Raw genomic sequence first — 27942 nt, forward strand, 5'->3', positions numbered from 1 at the left:
CGGGCCACAGAGCGCGCGGGTCTGAGCGTCCCCTCCGCGATCGGCGCTGGTGAGCCGGGAGGGTCGCCGGGTGGCCGGAAGGAGACTGCGGAGCGGAGGGAAGGAGGGAGGAGCAGGGCCGGGCCGGCGCGGGAGACCGCGAGCGAGCCCGCCAGGGGGCGGGAACTGAGAGCGACCGGCGCAGCTTAACCGGGCGCCGCTCCCCGCCCGCTGGCAACCTTCTAGGACCAGGCCCAGGGCACCGCCATCGGCCCACTCCCTTCGGCTCCTGGGCGCGGACCTGGAAGGGGCGGTGGTTGAAGAGGGGCTCCCTCACCGCACGAACGTGTCTTAGAGCGGGAGGGGCCATTTCCGAGGCCCCCTAGTCTCTCCGACACCCCCTCTTCCAGATGTGCGGCCTGGAAGGTCGCCTGGAGAAGGCGCGGAGTGGGTGCGCAAGACAACCCTCGGCGGCGGGCCTGGGGGCGAGCATGTCTGTTAATCGCTCGACCGCGGCGCACTGCCTGCGCGGGTTGGAGACAGGCTCCCGCCGCGGGAACCGGCTCGGTGGTGGCCTGGGGCTTCTCCTGCGCGTCCCGGGGCACTCCCAGGCGTTGGGGGTCAGAGGAGGGCGAATTCCCAGGCACCCACCCCGACCGGGTCGGAACCCGAGCGCTCGGAGCCCGTTTCCCCCGAAGCCTGCGCAACGGCGCCGGAGTCTCTTTAAAGCAGTAGCGGGGGCCGCGGTCACGTGAGGTGGATTCCTGGAAAGTTCCTGGAAAGCGGCCTCCGCAGCCGCTGGGCGGGGCGCGCGGGGAGCGCGGACGGGGAGAGAGGCGGGGAGTGAGGGAGGCGCGTACGTCTGGGAAGTCGCGCGCACACAGCGCTCCCGGGACGGACGTTTAACTCTAGTCTCGCCGCCGCCGCCGCGGCTCGCGGGCCCTGGGCTTCCCCTGAAGCATGAGCCTCCTCGCCCGCCGCCACTGGCGCTGCGCGGGCCACGGACGGCGCGCGCCGGGGCCCCGGGTGCACGGGCTCAGGATCGCCTTCGCCTGCAGCTGGGGCGCCGAAGGAGCTCGGGCCGGCGGCAGGTATCGGTCCGGGGAGCCCGAAGGCTCCGCCCCCACGAGGGCTGGGGAGGGCACTGGGGCGCGGCCGCGAGCGCCAGGCAGCCTGGGCTTCCGCAGTTTGGAGCCGCCGGGCTTGAGAGTCGGAACTGCGGCTCTGCCCGGGGGGCTGGGAGCTACTGCCTGCTTTCTCCGGTTCTTTCCCGGCGTCTGGGAGTCTCCAGAGTTTTTTATTTTCTTCCCTCCTGTAAACTGCCATCCAGATTAATAATCCTTCTAATAACCTGATCTCCCGCTCCTCCCCACCCGCCTGCCTCCCGCCCTGACTCTTTCCTCCCTCCCTCTCCCCTTCTCATCTCCTTGGCTGCAGCCGGAGGGATCCCAGCGGCTGCCCCGGGTCGGGGGGCGGGGGCTGCCGGAGCCCGGAGGAGGTGTCTGAGCCCAGCGAGTCGAGGCAGTGGTCCCAGGGACTCTGCGCAGAGAACTCCGGACGCCTCCGCCGCTGAGCGCAGGGCTAGTCACCGCCTTGGGCATCTCGTTCCCAAATTAAAAAGTCAACAGGGGAAACTCGGGCAGACACCCCTCCTCCCGGGCCCCTCCCGGCTCCCCCGCCCCGTGCGGGCTGGAGGCTGCCTGGTGTGGAGGCGGCCACGGCGGTCGAGGCCGAGGTAAGGGCTCGGCGTTGATTGTCTAGCATGTCCCACAGAGCTCTCAGCCGCGTGCTCGGCCTGGGCTCGGGTCATGGGTCGGAGCCCCCGCGAGGTCTGCGCGCTCGGGCAGATTCCTCGACAGCGCCCGCGGCGGCAGCAGCAGCAGCAGGAGCCGCCCGACCTCGGGAGCGGCAGCCTCGGCGGCCCCCCAACCCGTGCCCCCAGCAGGGGCAGGGGAGCGAGGCAGCCTCTTCTGCGGGGTGGCCGCAGCTCCCGCACCTCCGAGTCCGGGACTGCCGGCTCTGCCCAGGGAGCCCGGCGGCGCTCTAGGGCCGGTAACTAGGTTTGTGCCGGGGGCTTCCTCCGGGGCTCCCCGGGCTGTGCAGAGTGTGAGATAGGAGTGCCGATCTGGGGACCTCGCCTGTTTCCTTTTCAAATTTCTGCTTGTCCTTGACACTAGGGCCCACTTACCACCGTACCCGCAGGTGACTCTTCGCTCTTGTCTGCTAGTCTGCGATTTCAGAGAGCAGCCCTCGGTGGGGAATTGCCCGGCTCCCCACCCTGATTCTGTCCGCTCCTCCCGCTCGCCCCCCCCCCCACGCCCCTGGTGTCTTGGATCCCTGTTGTCTCTCTCTATCCTTCTTTCTCTGGAACGGGCCAGGGCAGTAACTGGATGCTCGGGGTTAAATGGTGCGGGAGCACAGACGCGGAGGAGTCCGCGGGATTTTCCACATCCCTGCCTCTCCACCCTCACCCCGGCCGCGGGGGTCCGGTTCCGACTGACCCAACCCTCCACTTTCTCTTTACAGGCGAACTGTGCGTGAACGCGCCTGCGGGGGATTTGGCCATCGGTGCCCCGGAACCCGGGGAGGAAGAGCCCGCTGCGCCCCATCCCCATCTCCTCCACCACCATTTCGGGGACCCCTCAGGGAGTGGTTTTGGGGTTCCCACTGACTTCTAAGAAGGACGCGTGCCCTTCTCCCACCCCAGCTCGGGCGGCCACCTGTCTTTGCCGCGGTGACCTTTCTCCCATGACCCTGCGGTGCCTCGAGTCCTCCGGGAATGGCGCGGAAGGGGCGCAGAGCCAGTGGGGGACCGCGGGGCCGGCGGAGGAGCCGTCCCCAGAGGCGGCGCGTCTGGCGAAGGCCCTGCGGGAACTCAGTCACACAGGTAGGGAGCGACGCGTGCGAGAAGGGGGCGCCTTCCCGGAGACGCGGAGGGGGCTGTGCTGGCGAGGCTGGGAAGCAGCCGCTTCCTGTCCCCGCCGCGGGGCAGGCGGCTCCGGGAGAGGATGTCGCCCGGCTCTGGATCCTTGGGAATGCGAAAGGAAGGTGGTTCCTGAGGGACTCCAAGGCCTAGAGGAGGGCAGAGCTCGAGGAGGCTTCCTTGGAAATCGACTTTTAGGGCGCTGGCACTTTAGCTATTTCCGCGGCTGCTTGGGGGTCGGCGCTCCGGCTCGGACCTTAGCCAGAGATAGTGCCCGGCGCCTTTCCTGTCGGCGGGTTGCGAGGGCAGCGAGTGGGCGCTGCGCTGCCCGCAGCTTCAGCTGCATCTGCTCCCGGGCCCGGCAGCCGCTGCAGCCTGGAATCTTGGCAGCCAAGTTCAGGGACCGACAGATTGCCGGGCAGGCGACTGCCGCAACGCCGGGAGCAGGGCGGACTGCGAAGCCCCAGCCGAGCCGGCCTCGCAGGTTTCTAGGGGCAGCCTTGCGCTTTGCGCGGCTCTCTGTCGTCTCTCGGCATCTGAAAGAAGACAAGATGGGGGCGGTGGGGGTTGGGGGGGGGAGGTTCTGGCAAACCTGCAAGCTTTCAAAATCGGGACCCTCAAAGCTTCCGTTTGGGGCAGAGCTGAAGTTTTGGTAGAGGAAGGGGGGAGGGAATAGTTCTTCGCTTGTGGTTCCGGCCTTTCCTTGCGGGCCAAGGACTTTCCCTGCGCGGGAGGAACCGGCAGATTGCAGGTCCCCGAGCAGTTTTTTTTGAGGTAGGGGGTGGTGAGCATTGTTCAAACGTTTAATATGCAAGATGTCGCTTAGTCGCTTTTGAGAACGGGATGGGAGATGGAACTGGCAGGTCGAATCGAGAATGCCAGGGAGACCGACGGTTGTGATTGGATTTGAATTAGGGCGAAGTCCAAGAGAGTTTATAGAAGACTGTAAACTTGAAGTACTAATTATCCATTGGGCTTTCTCTCCATTTCTCAATGGCTGATAAGGTAGTTGCAGTCAAAACAGCAGACAGAAGCTACTGTACTAGAACTGCTCTTTTAAAATAGCAGTGCTTTCCAGGGCTTTGAAAAGAGAGAGATTTGGGAAGGGTGGAGGTGGGCACCAACCAGCCAAAAAGTTGTTGCTTTTTATTTTGTTGGAATTAACTGAAGTTGGATTTTCCATTTTTTTTTAGGGCATAGATTTTCTAACTTCTGACTTATTTAATTTACATTAAATCTTTGATTTCACTTGAAAAGCATCATGCCTGCTCAGCCAGTGTGTCATATTACAACCATTCTTTTGTGTGTTAGAAAATCTTAAGAGAGTTCAAAGAACAGCTACAGAAAGTTACTTTTTAAAAAAGCAAGCTGGCTTGCAGTTTGTTCAGAATATTAAATGGACCCACGTTTTCAGTAAATTTCTACAGAATGTATTTATGGTAGCCTATGGTAAACTTTAACACACTTCTTTTGATAGCTAGAACATTGTTGCCAAGTACTTGCCCTATTTTTAAAAATTCTCTATAATAACTATTTAACCCTTTTTTCTTTTTCTTTTTGAACAAAAACCCCAGGTTGGTACTGGGGAAGTATGACTGTTAATGAAGCCAAAGAGAAATTAAAAGAGGCACCAGAAGGAACTTTCTTGATTAGAGATAGTTCGCATTCAGACTACCTACTAACAATATCTGTTAAGACATCAGCTGGACCAACTAATCTTCGCATCGAATACCAAGATGGGAAATTTAGATTGGACTCTATCATATGTGTCAAGTCCAAGCTTAAACAATTTGACAGTGTGGTTCATCTGATCGACTACTATGTTCAGATGTGCAAGGATAAGCGGACAGGCCCCGAAGCCCCGCGGAATGGCACTGTTCACCTTTATCTGACCAAGCCACTCTACACATCAGCGCCACCTCTGCAGCATCTCTGTAGACTCACCATTAACAAGTGTACCAGCACCATCTGGGGACTGCCTTTACCAACAAGACTAAAAGATTATTTGGAAGAATATAAATTCCAGGTATAAGTGTTTCTTTTTTTCTAAACATGCCTCCTATAGAATATCTCCGAATGCAGCTATGTAAAAGAGAACCAAATCTTGAGTGACGGCTCTGGATAACTACGGAATTCTAAGACCAGCTGAAGTCAATCTGATTTAATTGTGTGGCAAGGTAGCTAGGTATTTAAAGTTTTCCCCACATGGTTTCAGCTGAGGGATGCTTCCTTTCCTAAGGCTGACCAAGACTAGTTGATCCTTTTAAGTTAAGAATAAAACGTCCCAAGTAAAGGCTGAAGGAACATTTTCTCAGAACTCTGAGTTTCTGAGGTTCGTTGGTGTTAGGTGAAAGGTCCCTGCACTGGTAGGAGAAAAAGAGCTCCACTTAGGAGGGCCGAAGAAGTGGAAGGAACGAAACTGACACAGGCTTAACTTCAGTTCTGTGTGCCTGGTGATCAGAGTCTATTTTAGGACATTTGATATTTTGCATTCTGATGTACTTAGGAGATTTGTTAAACGGATATGCTTGTGAGTATTTATCCTTCATTTTATGCAATTAACCAAATCAACCAAAAAAGGTGACCATGATATCCTGTATTTGTCTTTTTACTACATGTATGAACTCTCTCGTGAATGAGTACTGTAGTAATCCTCTTCAAGGGAGCCTTATTTCAGAAATATTTCAAACTGGTGCAAATGGAAAAGACCTCTTTTCCTTTAAGGCTAAAGACAAGAATGTCATGCTATACAGGTGCAACTCAATCCCTGTTAATAAAACCATGTAGATAGAGACATTTTACCCTTTGAAACAGCTGCGTCCCCAACCTGTTGCCATTGATTCTTTGTAAATGGCTTTAGGAATTTCCAAGTGATCTAACCATAGACATTGGCAGTTGTCTCCCTTCTACCATGTAGAATACTTTGACATAATTTTCTTCCAGATATAGGGGGATACCTGCCTGCTTTTCAAAGTGTTTATTTACTGCTGTTACTATTTGATTAGAATGTATTAAATAAAAAAAAATGGACTTTCACAAGTTTCACTTATTACTTTGAATACGCTTTCATGGTAATAGAGGGTTGCCATAAAAACTTACATCAAGTGAAATAAACCAAATGTTGAGCCAGAGGTAGAACGTTACTTGCCCTTCTCTAAAGTCACACTTGCCCTTTGCATTTTGGAAAGCATGATTTAGAAATTCCAAAGAGTTGCCAAGTGGCCTGGTCTTTTACAAGTTGAAAAGGCATAACACTAATGCCCTTTGTGTTTCCAAAATACCTGGTTTAGAGACTACGAAATTGTGACACAGACTCCTGTAGGTTGAAGAGGCACAATACAAAATACAAAATAAAAGTTTTCCAGACATTTTTTGGCCACCCAGTCTCACGACTATTGCAAGTGCATCATTTTTCTGGACTGGACATGATTCATTTTGCCACCTTTGAAAAAAAATGTCCTGCGTAATTGCATACTATAGTGTGTCACTGGGAGGGTGAGCCTAGTATGGCATGTGTGTGCCCCAAGTGAATTAGCACATCAGATATAGATTGGAGTAAAACCTGCTTATCGCATATCATAGAAATATGAATATTTTCATAAGCTCTTAAAAACCGGTTTTGTGACTGGAAGGAAAACAACTATGCATGTCCAAACAGCAGAGCCAAGCACAAAAGATTGCTAGGTGTGCCTTAGGAAGGATTTATTTGTGGTCTCAATTTTACAGAAGAGCTAGAATTTGAGTATCTGGCCTCTGATGGGAAGATCACCTTCTCATTAGGATGTTCAGCATCTGTGCTTTCTGTTTTCCCACTGACAACAATTGTGTCGTGTGGGATGTTTGCTTTTGCTGGCAAACTGTTTACGTGATCGGTGCCAAGGGAATTTGTGAAATTTCTTTAAGGTCTTTTTCATTTCTGTTCTCATTGTTTCAAACACTCTGCTACTTCTCAGTTACTGAGAGTTGGATACATAGTGGGGTATGAGTGCCTGTGGCATGGTGGCGAGTTCTTGATGGCTATCAAGTGACTGATTATGGGAAGACCAGAGGACAGCAAACATCTCTGGGTTAGGCTGTGGCACTATTATTACCTTACGTTTCAATTTTCCCTATTCCACGTAAGTTGATAAGCATCAGGGAACAGCCCCGCACCGTTTTTGTTTGTTTTGTTTTGCTGGGTGGTGTTGTTTTCACAATTACTAGTGCCATTGATGTATTGAGGTTATTATTGTGTGCCAGATGCTTGCTCAGCACTTTCTATGTATTATCTCATTTAATCTTTACACTGAGCAAAGTACAGTGATGATAGGAGGTATGCCTTCTAATTTGTGAGTGAGGAGGCCTTCCAGGAATATCCTAGTCATTTTTATTCCTGGAGAGGAATTACAAAGAGCAAATTGCTACTATTTCTACATTGATCCAGATGAACAAGTTAGAGCAGGCTATAAAAGAAACCCTCAGCCTTTTTACTGCTGCCTTAACCGGAAAAGTATAGGTATCTTAATTAGCATTGTGCTCTGGGGTTCGAGTCAGCTTGACCTAGTGCTTTTTTTTCCTAGTGTGGGGATGGGTCAGGAGAGGGTTAAATTTTTACTTGGTGACTGGTAAATGATGCCAGTTACCAATTATTAGTCACCCCATTTTTACATGTTGGCCAACAAAAAAGGTTGCATGCTTATCCTTCACAGAATCAGAAAAAATATAGTGTTTTCTTCCTATGAAGGGTGATTTGAGGCATCAGTAAGGGTTTGTATTATTGTCGTCGTTGAAGAAAACAGTATACAGGACTGATAGAGTTCCATGGACTTAAAATATTTTAATGCGAGTTTCCATTCTGAGCAGAGTTGAGGTGGTGGAGTTTTTCCTTCCATGTCAGTGGGCACTGGGGACTGCTTTTTAGGGACTTGGAGCTTTTTTACAGGGCTTTGGGCAGCGGAGAAAAGGCAGTTCAGCTTATGAGCTGAGAGGTCTTTTCTGGCGTGTCAGTAAGAAACTCTTGACTTCATAGCAATTATGTAATCCAAATAGGTAACAGAATGGGACAGTTGTTTGGGAGTGTTTATTTTCTTGGGAAGGATTTTCTCTGCTTTTAGAAAATTGTACCCCGGGAGGAGGGTAGGAGGCAGACACGTCATCAAATAATCCATGGGATGGAATGTCCTGGGACCAGGCCGTGCCCTTCTCCGCTGAGGGTTTAGGCCCAGGGAAGTGGAGGTTGAATGGCCGCGGTGACATCTAACAGCTGGACTGAGGCTTCTCCTGCATCTGAGAGGTTGTTTCTCGCCTTTGGAGCAAAAAAGTGTTGTCGTTCCTTCCAGGCCTTTCGTTGTCTAAGTGGCCCTGTATTCCCCTCTCCCAGTGTTTTCACTTCCTAGAATAAAGCTTGAAACCACTTTTCAGATAACATAGTTTAGTTGTGTCATTTTGCTGAGGAGGACATCCAGCCCCGGGGCCGTCAGGAGATCTGTGTGCACACATGCACAGAGACACACACCGTCCACCCAGCAAGTCAAGGGCGGAGTCCACACTGGCACACAGGTGTTTTCATCTCAGGTTTGGTGTTTGTAAGAGCAGCTCCCTGCTACCCTGGGTTTCAGTAGCCTGTACTTTTCTTTGGCGACTGTCAGCCCTACAGTTATATTTAAACCTTGGGATTTTCTTTGGGATTTAGACAGCCAGCCTTGGGAAGACTCTGTGAGGGTAATTTCCAGGTCTTGACTTCTTCCACCGGAAGAATTGGTTTCTGCTGGTTTCTGCGATGCCTTGATTCTCATCAGAGTTTTGCATTAATTTTTAACGCAGCGTTTCTAATCTACTTGCTGGTTTAAAGTCGAAACCCTGCCATCCATGCTGTTTTGTGATCTCATTTTTGCCTCTGCCAGAGGTGACTCATGCCCAGTAGCTGGCAATGCCCGGTGGCTGCCTACCCTCCAAGCCTCACCAGGGGAGCCATCCTTTCTTTTGTCTGCTCTTGGGCCTAATGGCTCAGTTCATTCTTGCCTCACTTTCCCCCTTTTGTATCGTGAAGTCGCCCTGTTTGCTCATCAGATCCAGCCCTGCTGGCCAGATTATGTAAATTCCAATGAAATCAGCCAATTACCTTCTCTTGAGTAATTGTGTGATTTAGAATCCGTAAGGTGAAGTGTCTCTTCATCTCATTCTTTGCTTCCTTTCAGGTTTGAAACAAGTAGCCAGCCCCCAATTCCACATTTTGTCATGTGCCTGTGTCTTATTATGTGAAGTATCAGGAGCTGTTTCTTCACTAAGTTGCCCTTCATTTGAATGGAAGGGCAATGCCTGCCGTTCCACGCCTTCTGGGTTCTCTCCATAAAAAGTATTCTGTAATAGTTTCGTTTCACTCTCCTATGTAGGCATGGTTTTCTTGTATTCTCATCTTTGCATATTTTTGATATTTCTAATTTTTTCCCCATGTGGCTTGAGTTCAGGTTTCTTTAAACGTTATTACTAAAGTAAAGTAACAGCTGTTGTCACAGTAGCTTCTTAAAAGCCCGAGAGTCCCAAACGGCTAGATCGTATTTCTGCTGAAATCATGGAGCAAAACTATATATTCTTCTTACCCCTTTGGGAACTTGGTCAACGAGAGAGGCTGGATCACAGGAGTGTTATCACAGAGAAGGGGTCACGTCAATAAATATCTGCGGGACCATAAAGATGAAACTGCTTTCATAGGCAGCCCTCGCTCAGAGTTGCATCCTCAACATAGGAACTCTGACTTGCCCTAGAGATCAGGAGCGTATTTTGTGGAGTGTTATTACACATGTGGTGCTGCCTCTGTTAGAAGGGGAAAGCCAGCCAGAGTCCTAGTGAGAGGGAAGGAAATATTGCCAGCTGCCTTCCTCTTCTGTCCAAGCATACATACCACCCAAGGAGCCCCTTTCCTATGGCAGAGAGAGTGAGGCTTCATCACAGAACTCCATAACATTTATAGCTCCCCAGTTTCTAACCATGTTAAGATAAAAACTTATATTTTGCTAAACGGTTTTTCCTTCTGTTAGTTTGGGATGCTTTTTCCTGTTTAGGTTTTGGTCCAGAGAGCTGCTGTGATCTTAAACATTCAGAAAAATATTTTCCATGTTTATTTCTACCCAGAGGAGTTGTCTGATTTCCCATTTTAACATGCTGTCTGCCATCCTTCTAAAAGTTGAAATACAGTTCATGTCCAGTGTTAGGTTAGTTTTAGGTGTACAGCATAGTAATTTGATGTTTGAATACATTTTGAAATGATCACCCCAAGTCTAGTGGCCACGTCCCCATACGAAGTCATTAGAGTGCTATTGACTGTATTCCTCATGCCCCATTTTACATCCCCTTGACTTTTTTTTAAAACTTGAAGTTTGTACCATGTTAACTCCCTTCACCAGTCCTGCTCGCCTCCCTCCACCTGTTTGTTCTCTGTATCAATAAGTCCATTTTCATTTTTTGTCTTCTATTTTTAGATTCCAAATATAAAAGAGGTCATATGGTATTTTTCTCTGACTTATTTCACTTAGCATAATACCCTCAAGGTCTATCCATGTCACAAATGCAGGATTTAATTCTTCTTTTTTTAATGGCTGAGGAGTATTCCCTTGTATGTTTATATACCATATCTTTGCCCCTTCATCCATGGGGTGGACTCTTAGGTTGCTTCCATATCTTGGCTGTTGTAAATATACTGCAGTGAACATGCAGATGCTCATATCTTTTCAGTTTTTTGTTTTCTTAAGATAAATAACCAGGGGTGGAATTGCTGAATTGTAAGGTAGTTCTAATTTTTTCAGCAATGTCCATACTATTTTCCAAACTAGCCAGTTGTTAAATGTAGCATTTTACATTCCCATCAACAGTGCATAAAGATTCTTTGCTCTGCATCCTTCTAACATGTTATTTGTTGTATTTTTTGATGATGGCCAGTCTGCCAGGTATGAGGTGATATCTTGATTTGCAGTTCCCTGATGACTAGTGATGCTGAGCATCTTTCCATGTGCCTGTTGCCCATCTCTCTGTCTTCTTTAGAAAAATATCTGTTCTGGTCCTCTGCCCATTTCCCCCTCTGCCATTTGATCCTTCTTAGATTTCCAACAGAGCTTCTTTTGCCTCATCTCTATTTCCAGGTGTGGCCATTAATTCTATATTTGGTCAGAAAGTATGTTTATATTTTTCCATATTTGTTTAGGGCATCTGCTCAGTTATCTGCTGGAAATAGGGGCAGAGAGAATGGGGATAATTGAAACCCATCAACACATCTGTACCAGTTTCAACTTCCTCTCCATTGTCTCCTTTGCTAGAACCACTGACAGAAAAGTCAACTGTTCTCTCATCTTATTTCCCTGCTTAGGGATTCTGTGGGTTCAATTATGGGTATGTCATTCGTAGACCGAAATCATCCCTGGTGGGAGTATTTACACCACAGAAATTGGCAGACACTAGAAATTAAAACTTTTTACCTCCCCTGATTTAACAACACACCATGATTAGGTGTGTTAATTGAGACTTCATAGAGTTAAGATCAGTTTATTTGTATTCTTTGTATTAAGCTGAACATTTAGAGCAGAATAAGAAATGAACAGTTTGGGGAATGAAATTTTTTCATGGGTATGTGTGCCAGTCTTATATTGGAGTTCACTGCCTACTGCTGGTAGATCTGCCAGTCTCTTGATTCAGGGTCTTGACCTAGTGACACAATAACATTTGCGGACGTCCTTTCAGAGTTTATTAGCAGGGAAGGATAGGGCGTTCTCAGAGCCGCGTGGCCAGGCTGTATGGTAACTTTTGTAGCTGTAACAGAGAGGGGTCTCTCTGTTTCCAGCTTCATTCGTTCATTTGGTCATTCCATTATTTAATTTCCTTCTTCCTCTCTCCCTGCCTCCTCCTCTGCGTTCCTCCGTCCCTCTTCTGTTTTTTCCTGCCAACATGTGTTAAGTGCCTACTCTGTTATTTGCCAGAAATACAAAAGAGTTAAAAAAATAAAAGTTCTTGCATCACAGGCTTTCTTATAGCTTAAGGGAAGGGTTGAGGGAAGAGGAACTCACGTGTATTAAACCATCAAATATGTTTTCTGCCTTATACTGTATGTATTGTTGTCCCATTTAACCCTCCCAACAGACTGGTAAGGTGTGTATTTCCCCATTTATTGAAAATGAAACTGAGGCTTGGAGAGAGAGAAGAATATCCTGCCCAGTAAATGGGGAAGTCATGGTTCAAACCCAGGATTTTGTTGGATTCTGAAGCCAGTTCTGCCTCTCAGAAGACCATGTTGTATAAACTCTTTACATGAACAATTTACTGTGAAACACCATGATAAAGGCAGTAATAGTTAATTGTGGACCAGGTGCCATCAACCTGCTTTGAAGGGTTAGAGAAGACCTTGGAGGAAGGTACCTTGTGTGAGTATTAAAGGGTGAAAAGGAGGGACTTCTCTGGTGGTCCAGTGGCTAAGACTCCATGCTCCCAATGCAGGGGGCCAGGGTTTGATCCCTGGTCTGGAAACTAGATTCCATATGCTGCAACTAAAGACCCTGCAACTAAGACCTGGCACAGCCAAATAAATAAATATTAGGAAAAGAGAAACCCAAAAAAACTATCAAAGTGGAAAGCAGTCTTTAGACCCCTTGGTGAGGCAGGTCTTTCTCCCAAAATGTTGAAGAGGAGGTAGAGGTGAGTTGGTCAGATCTTGTAGGCTTTGCTGAAATGCTCAGATTTTATCTGGAGAGTAGTGGATAAAAGCTTTTTAAATGGGCGGGAGGAGACGGGGACGACAGAGAATGAGATGGCTGGATGGCATCACCAACTCGATGGACATGAGTTTGAGTGAACTCCGGGAGCTGGTGATGGACAGGGAGGCCTGGCGTGCTGTGATTCATGCGGGCGCAGAGTAGGACACGACTGAGCGACTGAACTGAACTGAACCAAACTAGGTTTGTGTTTTGCATAATCCCCCTGGAGGGGCCCTTTGGAAATGACTTGGAACAAAGCTAGAATGAAGTTAAGGAGACAACTTAGCTGTGATGGGGTGGGAAGGAGGCGGGGCTTGGGAGAAGATTAGGAGGAGGGTGCAGACATCGACTCACTTCCCTTGTCTGCAGGCTCACATTTGCCCTTGATTTTGGGCCTTGGGGTCCCCCAGATGCATGCTTCCATTTGAAGGCCAGCTTCCATGCCAGGCTGGCTGAGGTAAGTGACAGATTTGCATTCTCAGGAAAGGATGGTGTGATGCTACAGTGTAAGAACCTTGAACTAGCACTTGTAAAACTTAGGGTCCACTTGTGGTTGTTTGATCTTTGGTTGAGTACTGAATCTCTTTAGAGACTCTTGGTGGCTTCATGCTTTTTGATTCCTTCAGCTGAAGTACCCAAATGCCCAGATGTCGAGCAATCTCTCTCCCATTGGGGTGGGAGTGGAAGGTGGGCAAGCCCCGCCTTCCTGTGGAGTCTGTTTCAACTTAAATTGTAGTGTAGATTTTGCCTCTGCGCCATAATATATTTTCATTTATTAAAAAAAATAGTAACACCCTCTTAACTCTGCACTTTTCACAACTGGAGTCATTTGACTCCATTTTTATCCTAGTTAGAAGCGTTTTGTGTTTTCTCTTGGCTGTGGATCTTCGCATGTGTGTGCGTGCTAAGTCGCTTCATTCATGTTCCGACTCTGCAACACTATGGACCTTAGTCTGCTAGGTCCATGGGATTCTCCAGGCAAGAATACTGGAGTGGGTTGCCATGCCCTCCTCTGGATCTTTGCACACTACTCTGTAATCATAGAGTTTGGACTTGGGTTTTTAGATCTTGATTGTGATGGAGAGACAGGAATTAGATGTATGTCAGCCACTATCACAGTAACCTTCTGGGTGAATTTTCATTGTTAAGAGACCGGAGGTCTGCCTGTGCTCCACTTTCTGGCCGACATAATACATGTGTTCCCAGAAAATTGTGGTCCGAGGATATGCTTTCACAAGTCATTTTTCCCACTTACATAGATTTTGGTCATTTCCTATTGATCTTTAATGGAGGAGGAAGTCATTGACTTTTATGATTCCTTTTCTCTGTCAAACAGTGTATTAAAAGGAAAGAAAGAAATTGGCAAAGTATGAAGGAAATTTTTGGACTCACTGGTTTAATGACAAGAATCTTGGAGCATGAATAATCCTGCTCCAATCTATTAATATCATTGTGCATATTTGGATTTTCCCAGATCTGTTTTAAAGTGGGGCACACCTCTGGTCTTGAGAGTCTAGGAGGGCAAGAGTGTGCAGAAATCACTGGCAGGAGTTCAGCACCGAGCCTATTCATGGCTGAAAGCTCCCATGAGATCCAGTTTGAAGCTGCATTGGGTAGGTATGAGATTTGTTATGTTCAAGGCAGGACAGTAAGGCAGCCTTTCTACAACCAACCAGCCCTTGGGCTTCCAGGGGACTGGGAAAAGCTGGAACATTTAGTAATACCAGGTATTGCATCTGACACTTTACAGATATGACCTCAGTTAGTGCTCCCATCAAACCTTTGAAGTAGATTCTGTTTTTATCTCCTATTTAGAGATAAGAGGATTGACAGGTTGATTTAAGAGGCAGAACTGATATTTGAACTCAGGCCCATCTAATTTCCAAATCCACGCTTTTATTCACTCTTCTCTCCTTTTCCTTAGTAAGCTTACAATGCTTTTAAGTTCTGAGGCCTGCAGCCAGAATGTATGTCAATGATGTATGCTGAGCCATATATCTTTTAGTCATATGTAATTAATATTAAGAGTGCTATGACTTTGCCCAATTTGTAATGATAGTATTATTAGGACTTTGATTTTGGGCTTCCCTGATAGCTCAGTTGGTAAAGAGTCCACCTGCAATGCAGGAGACTCCGGTTCAATTCCTGGGTTGGGAAGACCCCTAGAGAAGGGATAGGCTATCCACTCCAGTATCCTTGGGGTGTCCTGGTGGCTCAGCTGGTAAAAAAAAAAAATCTGCCTGCAGTGCTGGAGACCTGGGTTGGGAAGATCCTCTGGAAAAGGGATCTCCAGTATTCTGGCCTGGAGAATTGCATAGACTGTATAGTCCATGGGGTCGTAAAGAGTTGGACATGACTGAGCAACTTTCACTTTCAAGACTTTGATTTTAGAAGTAACCCAAGATCTTCTAGGCCCTGGGCATCCATATTAGAAGGATCCTTTACACCCAAATTTACACCTTTCCTCTGTACCTCTAATTTCCTTTAGGGCTCTTTCCAGGGCAACCATAATACACCATCTCTTCCCTATTACCCTTTTCCTTTCTCTGGAGGTAAATTATAGAAATAATGTGTCAGTCATAATAAACTAGGTTATGCTGCAAAACAAACAACCCCAAATTTTCCTGGGCTTAAAACAACAAAGATTTGCTTCTTAACACAGATTTCTCTGCTCATACATGTGTCACCAGAGCAACTCTTCTCTTAGTCATTCTGGAACCAAGGCTAGCAAAGCTGCCACCTCCTCAAACGTGGCAGAAGCCAGTGGGAAAGGAGAAATCTGAGAATGTCTTGTTAGCCTTTAAATGCTGTCACTTCTACTCTCAGTTCCTTGGCCAGAACTCTGCAGAATGGAGCCACCCAACCACAAGAGGGCCAGGCAGTCCAGTCCTCCTCTGTGGTACAGGGAGGAAAACAGGCAAATTTGGTGAGCAGCAGTAATAACCACCACCTATTTCAAGCTGTGGATACCTTGCTTCTTTTTTCTTCTCCCTGGCTTGACTAATGTGACCTCAGGTAAACTTTATAGGACACATATAACCTCCTTAACTCTATTCCTCCTTCCTCTTTGTCTTCCAAAACAAGTGCTGCAAAAATAAGTTTTCTCTTTCTTTTGTGTGAGCCATTTGTGGACTGAAAGGAAAGGTCTTAAATCCATATAATTGAAGTGAAATTATACGTATTAAAGGGTATGTACAAACTACTATACATACAATAAACAGACAACAAGGATTTACTGAATAGCATGGGGAATTACAGTCAATATCTTGTAACAACTTATAATGCAATATAATATGCAAAAGAAAAAAAGCCAAAAAAATAAAAACCCAACCCTGAGTCACTATGCTGTACACTTGACCCTAATGAAAATTAACTGTCTGTGTGCTGTGCTGTGTCTGATCTGTAGCTCACCAGGCTCCTCTGTCCATGGGATTTTCCAGGCAAGAATACTGGAGTGGTCGCCATTTCCTTCTTCAGGGGATCTTCCTGTCCCGGGAATGGAAACCACATCTCTTGTGTCTCCTGCATTGGCAAGCATATTCTTTACCACTGCGCCATTTGGAAAGCTCAAATTTACTTCAATTAAAAAAAAAAAAAGAGGGCTACTATGTTTTGCTGCTGAAATAACCAGCAGTTTTTTCTGATCTTCCACCAATACCTCTCTGGGCTTTCTCACCCTGTTAAAATTAAACTTCTCTTTCTTCTGATGTTAATATTCAAGGTAAATAATATTCACATTCACTTCTGATTACCCTTTTGCTTAATTGGTAATATTGGATGAGTACTGAATAGTATTATTTTCTACCAATTTTCAATTAAACATGGAGTCATTCTGGCACGTTACAAATCAAATGAACTTTTGTATGATCACCGAATGTTAACTGGCTTCTGAGGGAAATTGTGTTCTAAATTCCAGACAACTGGTTTGCAAACCTTGCTTTAGAATGCAACCTATTTCTAGGTTGAGGTCTTTTTATGTAGCATATTTGTGTATAATCAGAATACCAGAACTGCTGTTTTCATGGACAATTATCTTCTACTGCATTCATGGATGATCTTTGAAAGAATCAGAATATGTGACACATCCTTAATGCAAACTTTATGAGCACAATACTTTGCTTTATATTCCATTTCATATCTTCTCCATTAACCCATATTAGAAACAATAATCTTTGCCTGCTCCCTCCTCATATTTATCTCTTTCATTTATTTGATCATTCATTCATTGCATCATTCAACAAATACTTACTGAGCATCTACATGTGCCAGGCAGGAGGCAAGGTCCTGGAGAAAGTTAAAACACTCTCCACCCTCAGGGAGATTGTGGGTAGTGGGGACACACACATGCCAGCAGTTAGAACACAATACAGTAATCAATATAAAGAGAATGTATTGATACAAAGAGTAGTGGAAGCTGAGATGAAACACCGGGGTCCGCTTGAAGATGTCAGGAAGGCATCAGAGGGGAGCTGGCTTTTGACCTGGCACTTAAGCAGTTGGCCTGACAAAGAGGTCGAAGGAGTTCCTAGGGGAGAGTGGACCATTGTGGGTGGAGCTTCAAATGCAAAAGAGACAATCCAGGTCGGGGTAAGCCTGAGTTGGTGAGCAGAGAACCAACCAAGGGCTTTTCCTGCCTTTCAGAAAAGTTTATATTTTACTTGGGAATCATGGGAACCATTGAAAACTTTTGAGCAGGAGAATGACAGCATCAGGTTTGAGGCAATGAGGAAGCTGATCTCGCTGGGCATGACCCTAGATCAGGGCTTCTTATTCCAACGTTGGACTTGCAAGAGATCCGTGGATAGAAAGCTTGGGATCTGTGAACTTGGATAGGGGGAAAAAAATAACATTGTCACTAACCTCTAACTGAAATTGAATATTTTTTTTCAAATACAAATCTGATTTTGTATTTTTTTCAAATAAGAATACTGCAACAGTAGAATTAGCAGAAGATGTGAGTTTATCACCAACAGAAATAAGGTATTTTGATACAATAAAACAGTTGTTGCAGATATCTCAAAATATCCTTTGAACTTTTCACTAAACAAATACTACTGTAGCTGTTAGACCCACAACTACATCGTGTCATTTAATGATTTAATAAAGAACTATGTATATTATTGGGCTTCCCTGGTGGTTCATACGGTAAAGGATCTGCCTGCAATGTAGGAGACCCAGGTTCGATACCTGTAAGACCCCCTAGAGAAAGGAATGGCTACTCACTCCACTGTTCTTGCCTGGAGAATTCCATGGACAGAGGAGCCTAATGGGCTACAGTCCATGGGGTTGCAAAAAGTTGGGCAGAACTTAAGCATAATTTAACATACACATTTTTAATAGAATTCAGCTTTTGTGATTTGTGTTTAATTTCATAATGTAAACACAGTATTCTGAGGTGGAGTCCACAGTCTTTGCTGGACTGCTGAAGGGATCAGAAAAGGTCAGAACTCACGCACCAGGGGAAGGTGACTGTGGGGAGGTCATTGCAGCCTCAGGCAGTGGTGAGGCGGTGAAGGGGGAGAATTTGTGGGAGATTCTGGAGACAGAGTGAACTTTATTTGAGACCTAAAGCAGAGGGACAGATCTGCATGTACCCTACATTCCCCATGAGGTTTCTGGCTATAGCAGGATGCTTCCTGTTGCTTATTACCTGCCACTTCCTTCCCACTACTACGGTTTTGCAGCTCTTATACTTTTACCAAAGTCCATGTGCAGCATGGTTCAAAAAGCCAAGGAGTATGGAAAAACAGAAGGAAAACAACCATCCGTTGCTCCACTCCTCTCCGCCTGCCAGCCTCACGACTTTTTGAACTCTTAAAGTGGTACCTTCTCTAGCTAGATGGCAAATTCTGTGCTGGTAGTCCCTTTTAATTCCCACTATGCTTTTCATTGTAGGTGTTGAATAAATGACTGATAGATTCCCAAGGCACTTTCTGTTTCAAGAGCACTGTGTACATCAGGTATACCATACTCTACTTATAGAAGTTATACCAACAGTGACACTCCAGGAAATGGTTCTTTCCCCTCAGGTCCCATGTTTTCTGTCATTTGTCTTCATATGAAATAATACTGCTACTGCTAAGTCACTTCAGTCGTGTCCGACTCTGTGTGACCCCATAGACGGAAGCCCACCAGGCTCCCCCGTCCCTGGGATTCTCCAGGCAAGAACACTGGAGTGGGTTGCCATTTCCTTCTCCAATGTGTGAAAGTGAAAAGCGAAAGTGAAGTTGCTCAGTCGTGTCCGACCCTTAGCGACCCTATGGACTGCAGCCTACCTGGCTCCTCCATCCATGGGATTTTCTAGGCAAGAGTACTGGAGTGGCTTGCCATTGCCTTCTCCGATGAAATAATACAGAACGTGCAAATAAAAATTCCATTTACTTAGGCTTTCTGTTTTTCTTTTTTTTTTTGTGAAAATGAGTTTAACATGCTGGTGGGTTAAATAATCCTATGTAATCATAAACCAGAAATTGAGAGGGTGGATTTGAAATTTCCACCCATTACTTTTTTTGAGGTAGGGGGGTGTTACTTTCTTGATGTGTGTGTGTGTGTACATGTGCACACGTGAGATCAGTCGTCTGACTCTTTTCGACCCTATGGACTGTAATCCACCAGTCCATGGGATTTTCCAGGCAGGAATACTGGAGTGGGTTGCCATTTCCTCCTTCAGGGGATATTCTTGACTCAGGGATCGAACACATGTCTCCTGGGTCTCCTGCATTGGCAGGTAGATCTTTACTGACCCCCCAAGAAGCCCATTACTCTCTTGATAGCAGTGGTTAATTTCAGTGTTGTTGACTGAATTTTCAGTCAAGTTGTAGACTACAGATAGAGGTGCCACTGAGCCCTTTGATTGGCTGGCTGAAATTCCTTGCCATGTTTCTTGTGAGGTCCAGGAATGTATAGTTTTGTGGTCTGATATATTTTGATGGTTGCCAGATAAAATTGATGTCTGGCACTTTTTCTAGGAAAAACACATTTAGACATTTCCAAGTTGATTTGTAGGAACTTAGTGTTATTAGAATTTTGTGGCAGAACTTTTTCTCAAGTGGCAGAAGAAATAAAAGAACTTCAGTTTTGCAGGCTGTTAACAGCACCTTCCATTTAGTGCCAAAGCTGAGAAGGCTGACAAAGTAATGAATTGTTAATATGGATTTATGACAAAAATAAGCAAGTATCTAGACTTTTAGGAGTTACCAATATCATAAAATACAGTTTTAGCTACTGACACTAGATTAGCTCCCAAACTTTTTTAAAAAGGCACGTTTCCCCCTTATTTCCTAATAACATTTATCAATTCAGTAACCAGAAAGACTACTCTCAGATTAAACCTTGAGATTTGATTCCTGTTTACTGTTCTTGCTGTTTTACTGGGGGGGAGAGAAAAAAGGCTTGGGAGAAATGGACTGTTGGAAAAGTTAGCTTCCCAAGTTACAGGTGAGAATCACGGTCATTTCCTTCATTTATATTCTATATATTTGAAGAGCAAGTTAGAGATTGTTTGTGAACAAATGAGAGAGATTACCGAGTAATATAATGAGTTAACTCTTTAAACTTACCGGCTTCCCCCTTAAACACTAACTGGCCAGATAACAAGTTTTTACTTGTTGGCACTGCAGTTAAGCCTCAGAATACTCGAAGCAAAATGACCATTTTTCAAAAACTGCTTTACTGAAATATAATTTTAGTGGAGGAACATTTTAGATTTAGAAGAAATATGTAAGCTACGGAACTTCGAACCCAACATTTCCAAAAGACAATGAGCAGGTTAATGGAACACCAGAAGAGAGGACTTCTATGGTTAATCAAGGCGGTACAAAACCAACACTCATTTGGGGAGACTGGGCACAGTTGACTTTGATTTAGAGGCATAAGATTAGAAACGAAATAGCCCGGCTGGATATTTCTAGGAACTAGTTAAGGGAGAATGAAAAAGACAGGAATGAGGGCGGGAAAGTGTGTCTCTTTGGCTGAGGAATTTCACTTACAAGAGTTTTTGCTCTTTCTACTTGAGAATTTTTAAACGGAATTGCTACAGGGGCTGGCTCTAAAGTCTGCGGCGCGCACACGGTCTGCCGGCAGGGGAGCGATCCTGGCGCCACTGGGTGATGCAGAAAAGTTCTTTGTGTGGAGCCGGCTGCAGTGCGGGGCCCAATCGGCTGCGGCCGGGGAGCTCCTCCCAGGCGCGTCCCGCCGTCGCTCGCTCGCGGCTCCCGGACCTCCCGTAAGGCAGCGTCGGAAGAAAGATGTTTAGAAACTGACCGACGTCAACGTGTTTCATCGTGGAAACGCCCCAGATGACTGTGGCGCGGGGAGTAAACGCCTGTGTTGAACATTCTGCTCTGTAAGCTAATGGGTTAACGTCCATTCACGTAGGCTTAGTTATCCTGGTACAGACCAGAAGAACGTGATTAGGCAAAGTGGCTTTCGATGACTGTCCCATAAAAGAGCATAGTTCTGTTTCTGTTCATGTAAGTTTAGTATAAGCTTTTATTATTAGCTAGTCTTTCAGTTATTCTAAAAGTAATAATGTAGTTATTGTCATGATTAGAAATTGAATCTGTTCAGAAGGGTATAAAGTGAAAAGTAAAATTGCAAACCCTGCTAATCCCACTCTCTAGAGGTCACTATCATTAAAAGTTTCTTTTTTGTTCTTCCATGATTTTTTTAAAAATACAAGATGAGCATATATTTAAATCGTTTTTTAAAAGCACACACAAATAGCATTATACAATGCATTCTGTTCTGCAGTTTGCTTTTTAAAATTAGTATTTCAGACCTCTCTGTAGCTATATAGCCTTCTATATCTTTTATGGTAACAAAAGAAGCTCATCCTTTTTAACATCTGTACAGTATTTCATGATATGAACACACCATCGCTGATTTAATCAACCCCTTGTGGGCATTTAGGTTGTTTCCAGCTTTCTGCTATTGTGAAAAATGAGGCAGTAAACATCACAGAATAAATCTCTACACTAATGTTGCTGTGTGTCTGTGGGAATATATATGTTGAGTAAATTTCTAGCAATGGAATTTTAGGGTCCAAGAATATGTGCGTTAACATTTTAATGGATGTTTCCAAATCATATTCCATAAAGTCAAGTCACTCAGTTGTGTCTGACTCTTTGTGACCCCATGGTCTGTAGCCTACCGGGTTCCTCTGTCCATGGGATTTTCCAGACAAGAGTACTGGAGTGGGTTGACTATTTCCTTCTCCGGGGGATCTTCCCAACCCAGGTCTCCCACATTGCAGGCAGACACTTTACCACCTGAGCCATCAGGGAAAAGTTGCCACGGTTAATACTTCAGGTTTAAATAAGTAACTGTTTTAAACTGGTAAGTATAATTGAGGGTTTTCCTTAAAAAGCTGTTTTATAATTTATAAAACAGTTTTTATAATATATGCTGTTTTATAATTTATAAATAGCATATTTAATATTCAGACCAAATAAGCCTGTTCTTTCACTGATTAAATGACCTTGAAGTTGAATCTCTGTTCCACAAAGGATGTTTCTGGACTGCAAAGTACCTGCCCCAAGTTTTTAGAACCAGAAAGAGGCCAGACCCAGCAGTCTGAAAACCTCAGACCTGGCATGACCAGATATGTCCAGAGTGGCTTCATGCTTTGACTGGGGCTTTTGTTAAAATAACCATCTCGAGAAATCCTATGGCAGAATCAAAAACATTTTCTTCTGACTATATAATAATATCACCTTCAATTAGTTCTGTTCAAAAGGCATCGATTAAGCACAACTATGGTATAAAGTTCCTCCTTTAACAATTCAGTGTCATCCCCACCCTCTCCTTGTCCCAGTTGCCTGTCTTCTCTGTCTCTTTTTGTGTTTCTTTGCATACCAACCATGTATCCTCTGTACGTACTCACGGTACCAGAGGAGTGGCCGGTTCAAGGGACAACAAAATTGATTTCCTGCAAGTGAAAGGTGGTCCCAGAGAGGGGGTTAATTTTGCCTGTGGTTATTACCAGAGTGATCCAGCACTGTATCTTGATTCAACTCCCCCATGGGATATTTGGTCTGCTTATGACACGAAATGCTAAAGCATTCCACGTATACTTCATTTCTTATCTTCCATTTTAGTTTTTTAATAGTTAACACTTATTACAGATGAAACAAAGACACAAGTTTCAAAAAAGTTGTGATTCAAGTTACTAAGTTGTTTCATAAATAGTCATAACCCCAAATACCTTTGAGATCATAGCCAACTCTTTGGGAATTACAGAATTTTTACAAGTCTTTTATTTCACAGATTACCTGTTTTTTGGAAAATGGCTCTTTCAAAACCCAGCTCTTTCACCCTCGAAACATCTTTAGTCACTTTAGAAGAGGATGTAGCTGTCAGCAAAAAGAGGGAAACAACCAAACTAAATTTCCCATTTAAGGTCTGAATCTCAGTGACTTTGTAAGCTACTTCATTATCATACAGGGACTTAACACCTTGAAGGAAGTAAACCAACAGGCATAGAAAAGCTGTGTAATAAAAATTCTTAATTTCCAACTCTCAATTTCCCAGTAGCACGTTAGAAGCTAGCAGGAAGAGAGAGGAGGTAAAATGTGTTGTTTCATGTTGTCCCTAAATAGAATGTCCTTCCCAACTGGCAGGAAGCACCTGGGGGATTACTTGCTTTAGAAATTTGGAAATGTTTTTGAAATAAGAAGGGGAAAATAAATTGATTTTTAGGTTCAAGTGCTTTTAACATGTTCACATACGTGCATTTTTATAATCCGAATTCTCATGATAATGAATTCAAGTTAAAAATGGTTTCAAATTTATGGAAGAATAGCATCAAGATAGGGAATTGAGATAGGAAATTTTAGCTAACTTTGCATCTCCTTGTCTGACTTGACTAAAATTGACCTTCAATATTACAGTACTTTCATTTTAACAGCTCTTTATATATTCTGTAAAAAAACTTAAAAGTGAAACAAAGATGTTTCTTGACTATTATAATCTCTACTGACCAACTTTTCTTATTTTTTAAATACATTAAGACTTTAGAAAATACTCTTTCCCAAATCCATCTTTTAGTTAACAATTTACTAATGGAATTGATGTGATTTTTCTTTTTCTACTTTTACCTTTCAGAAGAAGGTATATTCTGGTTCTTTTTATTATTATTATCTGATTTCTTTAGATGTAATTCTTTTTTTTTTTCTTTTGTAGTTAACATGAAATCAATTCATTGCAGAGGATTCTGTGGTTCTGACTGATAATATGAATGCATATTTACCCACATTGATAGAAAAAAGTGTTATATAAGAGAGTTAGCTTTCGAACACTGAAAGTTAAGGGAGAAATTTGTACTTGTAGACCATTGATCTTTGTGTTTTAAATAAAAGTTTAAAAAGAATTTCACCATTATATAACCAGTACCTTAAGAAAATGTTACTACATTCTGTTAATATTGAATTAACAATTGACAGTTCACAGAATTAGCAAATTGAATCATCCAACTGGAAACACAGGACACCGATTCTTCTGGTCAGTAATACTTTAAAAGTAAGGATTTACTGAGAGTTCTTTTATTACTTCAGCTTTATTTCTTTTGCAAAATATGTGATGGGTATTAAACTGAGATTTACTAGGGTACTTAAAATCCTGTCAAAGTGAAACAAATACTTTTTGTTGTAAGTATTGCTGATTTAAAAGCATTTGTGAGGGGGGATGGTTATGCTTTTGGAGCCTCACTCATTACTGAAAATTAAATATTCTTGAGTTTTTTCCCCCTTTTTAGAGTAGACATGTATTTTACTGATTCCAAGCCGATACTTCAGGACTATTTCACATATTTTAACTATTTTTTGTGATTTGGTTTAAAAAATGAGTTGCATTTTTAGATTGTACCCTCTTTTAGATACCTGATTTATGTATTCCTAGACATGTTTCAGAACCTGTCATTGCAAATTGAGCTGAAACGCTGGTCCTTTTTACCATCCTCTGTTGTTCGGATTTCAGAATTTCAAGTGGGTTTGTTGTCAACTTTAATGTACCTTTTGAGAATAAATGCAGTCTCCAATTTCTGTGTGTGTGTATGCTCTTGGAGCTGGAATGCTTCTTTTCAGCCAACTGAAAGTGGAGCCTGGTCTGTCTCCTCTCCCAGATTAAATCTAGTTTCAGTAGTTTTAAATTTAGTTGGTTTGTGACCAAAAGAAGTGCCCTCATTTTTCTTTTTAATTTTCAATGACCAGATCTATAGTCTTGCTGTAGTCTTTGGGAACTTTAATTATGTAGCTACTTTCGGCTTTACATCTGGTTAATCTAATAGTGTCTGTATTTGTTGGGCTTTGAATTTGTGATTATACCTTCTTGTCGTCTGCAGGGTTACACAGACACAGGGAGCCGTTTTGTTTTATATTCTTTTCTTTTTCTGGTTGGGATATGGTTCTCCCAGCTCTTTGCTAATAGGCAGTTGTGGTCATTTTGTTGAGTTTGCCTCACCCCTATCCTTGTCGCTACGTCTCCTTACCCACAATTTAATACTTCTCAGTAAGACACGTCACCTAGCACAGAAACCTGAGTGTGTGGTTGAACAGCATCACGCATAGTCCAGTGCTTGGGACAAATAGTAGATGTATTTGGGCTTATTTCACAGGTAATAGGCAGTGTTCCTTGACTTTTATTGGTCTCTTACTACGTGGCAAGTTTTATTCTGAGCACTTTACATGTATTTACTGTGAGTGGCATATAATCACAGCGTCCCCATTTTGCAGATGAGGAAGAGGTTGAAACAGAAGGCCATCCCTTTGCCAGGTGGCAGAGCTGGGATTTGAAGCCAGATTATCCGATTTTAACATCTGATCCATTGTGCTGTGTGCTGTGTCATGTCCGACTGTTTGAGACCCCGTGGACTGTAGCCCACCAGGCTCCTCTATCCATGGAATCTTCCAGGCAGGAATACTAGAGTTGGTATTTCCTTCTCCAGGGGATCTTCCTGACCCAGAAATCAAACCCAGGTCTCCTGCTTTGGCAGGTGAATCCTTTACCATTAGCACCACCTGGGAAGCCTCCCTGATATATTAATATGGTCTAATATCTGGGATCTCCAGTCTTGCTATGCGGCCTGAGTTAGTCACTGGGAGCTACTGTTATATCAGAGGAAGGGCTCCCAAGGGATCCAGACTTGTGCACTTGCTGACTTGGTTGTTCAAAGAAAACTAGAGTTTCTGCAGGTCTTCCTGCCCTGCCCCATACCCTACCTACTACAAATCACTTTTGTTCTTGAGGGCCTCACTGGTCTCATCTGTCAACTAGAAATAATATTCAGTTCAGTTCAATTCAGTTGCTCAGTACTTTAGGTAAATTATTTATTGTTCTGTTTGTAATTTAAAAATTTTTTTGAAATAGTTCTAAATTTATATAAAAACTGTAATTATAAAGGTAGTTGCAAAGATAGGACAGAGGACAGAGAGGAACTGTGTACCCTTCACCTAGTTTATCCCAATGGTTACATCGTATTTAACTGTAGCATAAACCGAACCACAAAACTGACATTGGCATTTACTGTATGCACGGTTCTGCGCCATTTCATCACCAGCAGGTTAGTGTCGTCACCCTCGAAATCAGGATGCAGCGCTTTTAAGAAAACTGTATTTATTTGGCCGTGCCAGGTCTTACTTGCGGGGTGTGAGGTCTTCGTTCCTGTGTGCAGGATCTTCATTGTGGTGTGAGGCATCTTTAGTTGCAGCATGAGGGCTCTTCAGTTGTGGCATGTGGGATCTAGTTACCTGAGCAGGGATGGAACCTGAGCCCCCTGCATTGGGAGCACGGAGTCTTAACCACTGGACTGCCAGGGAAATTCCAGGATGCAGCACTTTTTTTTAAACTTTTTATTTTGTATTGGAGTATAGTCAATTAATAATGCTATGATACTTTCAGGTGGATAGCAAAGGGATTCTGCTGTACTTATACATGAATCCTTTCTCCCCAAACCTCCCCTCACATCCAGGCTGTCACATAACACTGAGCAGAGTTCTCTGTACTATCCAGAATGCAGGACTTTTTCATCACAACTAAGACCTCCCTCATGCTATCTGTTTGTAGTGACCACCCTCCCATCCCTAACCCTTGGCAACTATTGGTTTGTGCTCCATCTCTATATATTTTGTTATTTCAAATTTCTCTTAAAAAAAAAAACCTGTGTTTTTATTATGAAATACCTTGATCAGAAAAGTTCAGAGACTACTGTAACAATACTTCATAACCACCATTCAGATAAACAGATTTCATAAGTGTTGCTGTTTTTCTTTCAAAACTTAAAAAAACAAAATCACAGATTGAGTTTAAGGCCTCTTTGTTTTACTCTCTGATTCTACTGACTGGCTTCCCTCCCCTGAGATAAACTCTACCCTAAAGGTATTATGTATCCTTCCCATCCATGTTTTTAATCTTTGACAATGTAACTGCTGCTGCTGCTGCTGCGTCACTTCAGTCGTGTCTGACTCTGTGTGACCCCATAGACAGAAGCCCACCAGGGTCCCCCGTCCCTGGGATTCTCCAGGCAAGAACACTGGAGTGGGTTGCCATTTCCTTCTCCAATGTGTGAAAGTGAAAAGTGAAAGTGAAGTCGCTCAGTTGTGTCCGACCAGGCTCCTCCATCCATGGGATTTTCCAGGCAAGAGTACTGGAGTGGCTTGCCATTGACAATGTAACTAGGAGCCTATAAATAACATATAGCATAGTTTTGTATGTTTTTAAATTTAACATAATAAGTCAACAAATATTTATTGAGTGCCTACTATGTGGTAGGCACTGTTCCAGACCTTGGGAATATAGTGATAAAGATATAAATCTATGAATATGTAAATATATGAATAAATGAAATAATTGTACATATCTGTAACTGTGTGAAGATGATGAAATAGGATACTGTGGTTCGGATGATTAGAGGTCGGGGAGTGAGGCAGTTGGCAGGGTACTGAGGAGAGGCCTTGCTGAGGATATTGCATTTAAAAAGGAACAAGGCCAGGCTTGCCTGGTGGCGAAGTGGATAGGAATGTGCCTGCTAATGCAGGGGACTTAGGTTCGATTCCTGGTCTAGGAATATTCCGCATATAGCTTTCCAGGGATGAGATCAGCCAGGGACATAGTGATGCCTTCCACTCAGATGAAAAAGCTTGGTATCATGTTCAGTTCAGTTCAGTCGCTCAGTCGTGTCCGACTCTTTGCGGCCCCATGAATCACAGCACGCCAGGCCTCCCTGTCCATCACCAACTCCTGGAGTTCAGTCAAACTCATGTCCATCGAGTCGGTGATGCCATCCAGACATCTCATTCTCTGTTGTCCCCTTCTCCTCCTGCCCCTAATCCT

General features: G+C 44.4%; 1 protein-coding gene across 4 annotated transcripts; it reads left to right on the forward strand.

Annotated features, from left to right (window-relative positions):
* Positions 1 to 27942, forward strand: SOCS2 (suppressor of cytokine signaling 2). Of its 4 annotated transcripts, none has more exons than XM_088836858.1 (4): positions 1 to 49; positions 2506 to 2866; positions 4477 to 4928; positions 20633 to 27942. In XM_088836858.1, the coding sequence occupies exons 2-4, from the start codon at positions 2728 to 2730 to the stop codon at positions 20639 to 20641; spliced, it is 600 nt and encodes a 199-aa protein (XP_088692984.1). In that variant the 5' UTR covers positions 1 to 49; positions 2506 to 2727; the 3' UTR covers positions 20642 to 27942. The 4 variants fall into 4 exon arrangements, with proteins under 4 accessions (XP_088692984.1, XP_088692982.1, XP_088692985.1 ...); XM_088836856.1 differs by lacking the exon at positions 1 to 49 and adding an exon at positions 852 to 1070; XM_088836857.1 differs by lacking the exon at positions 1 to 49 and adding an exon at positions 1118 to 1714.

Source organism: Moschus berezovskii, chromosome 6 (assembly GCF_049115385.1).
Source record: "Moschus berezovskii isolate FMDL1 chromosome 6, NW_MosBer_1.0, whole genome shotgun sequence".
Lineage (NCBI taxonomy): Eukaryota > Metazoa > Chordata > Mammalia > Artiodactyla > Moschidae > Moschus > Moschus berezovskii.

Excerpts from the sequence above, each read along its gene's own strand:
- SOCS2 (XM_088836858.1), top strand. The coding sequence starts at position 2,728 with ATGACCCTGCGGTGCCTCGAGTCCTCCGGGAATGGCGCGGAAGGGGCG. Across the intron at positions 2,867-4,476 it reads GCGGGAACTCAGTCACACAG|GTTGGTACTGGGGAAGTATG; the intron begins GTAGGGAGCGAC and ends CAAAAACCCCAG.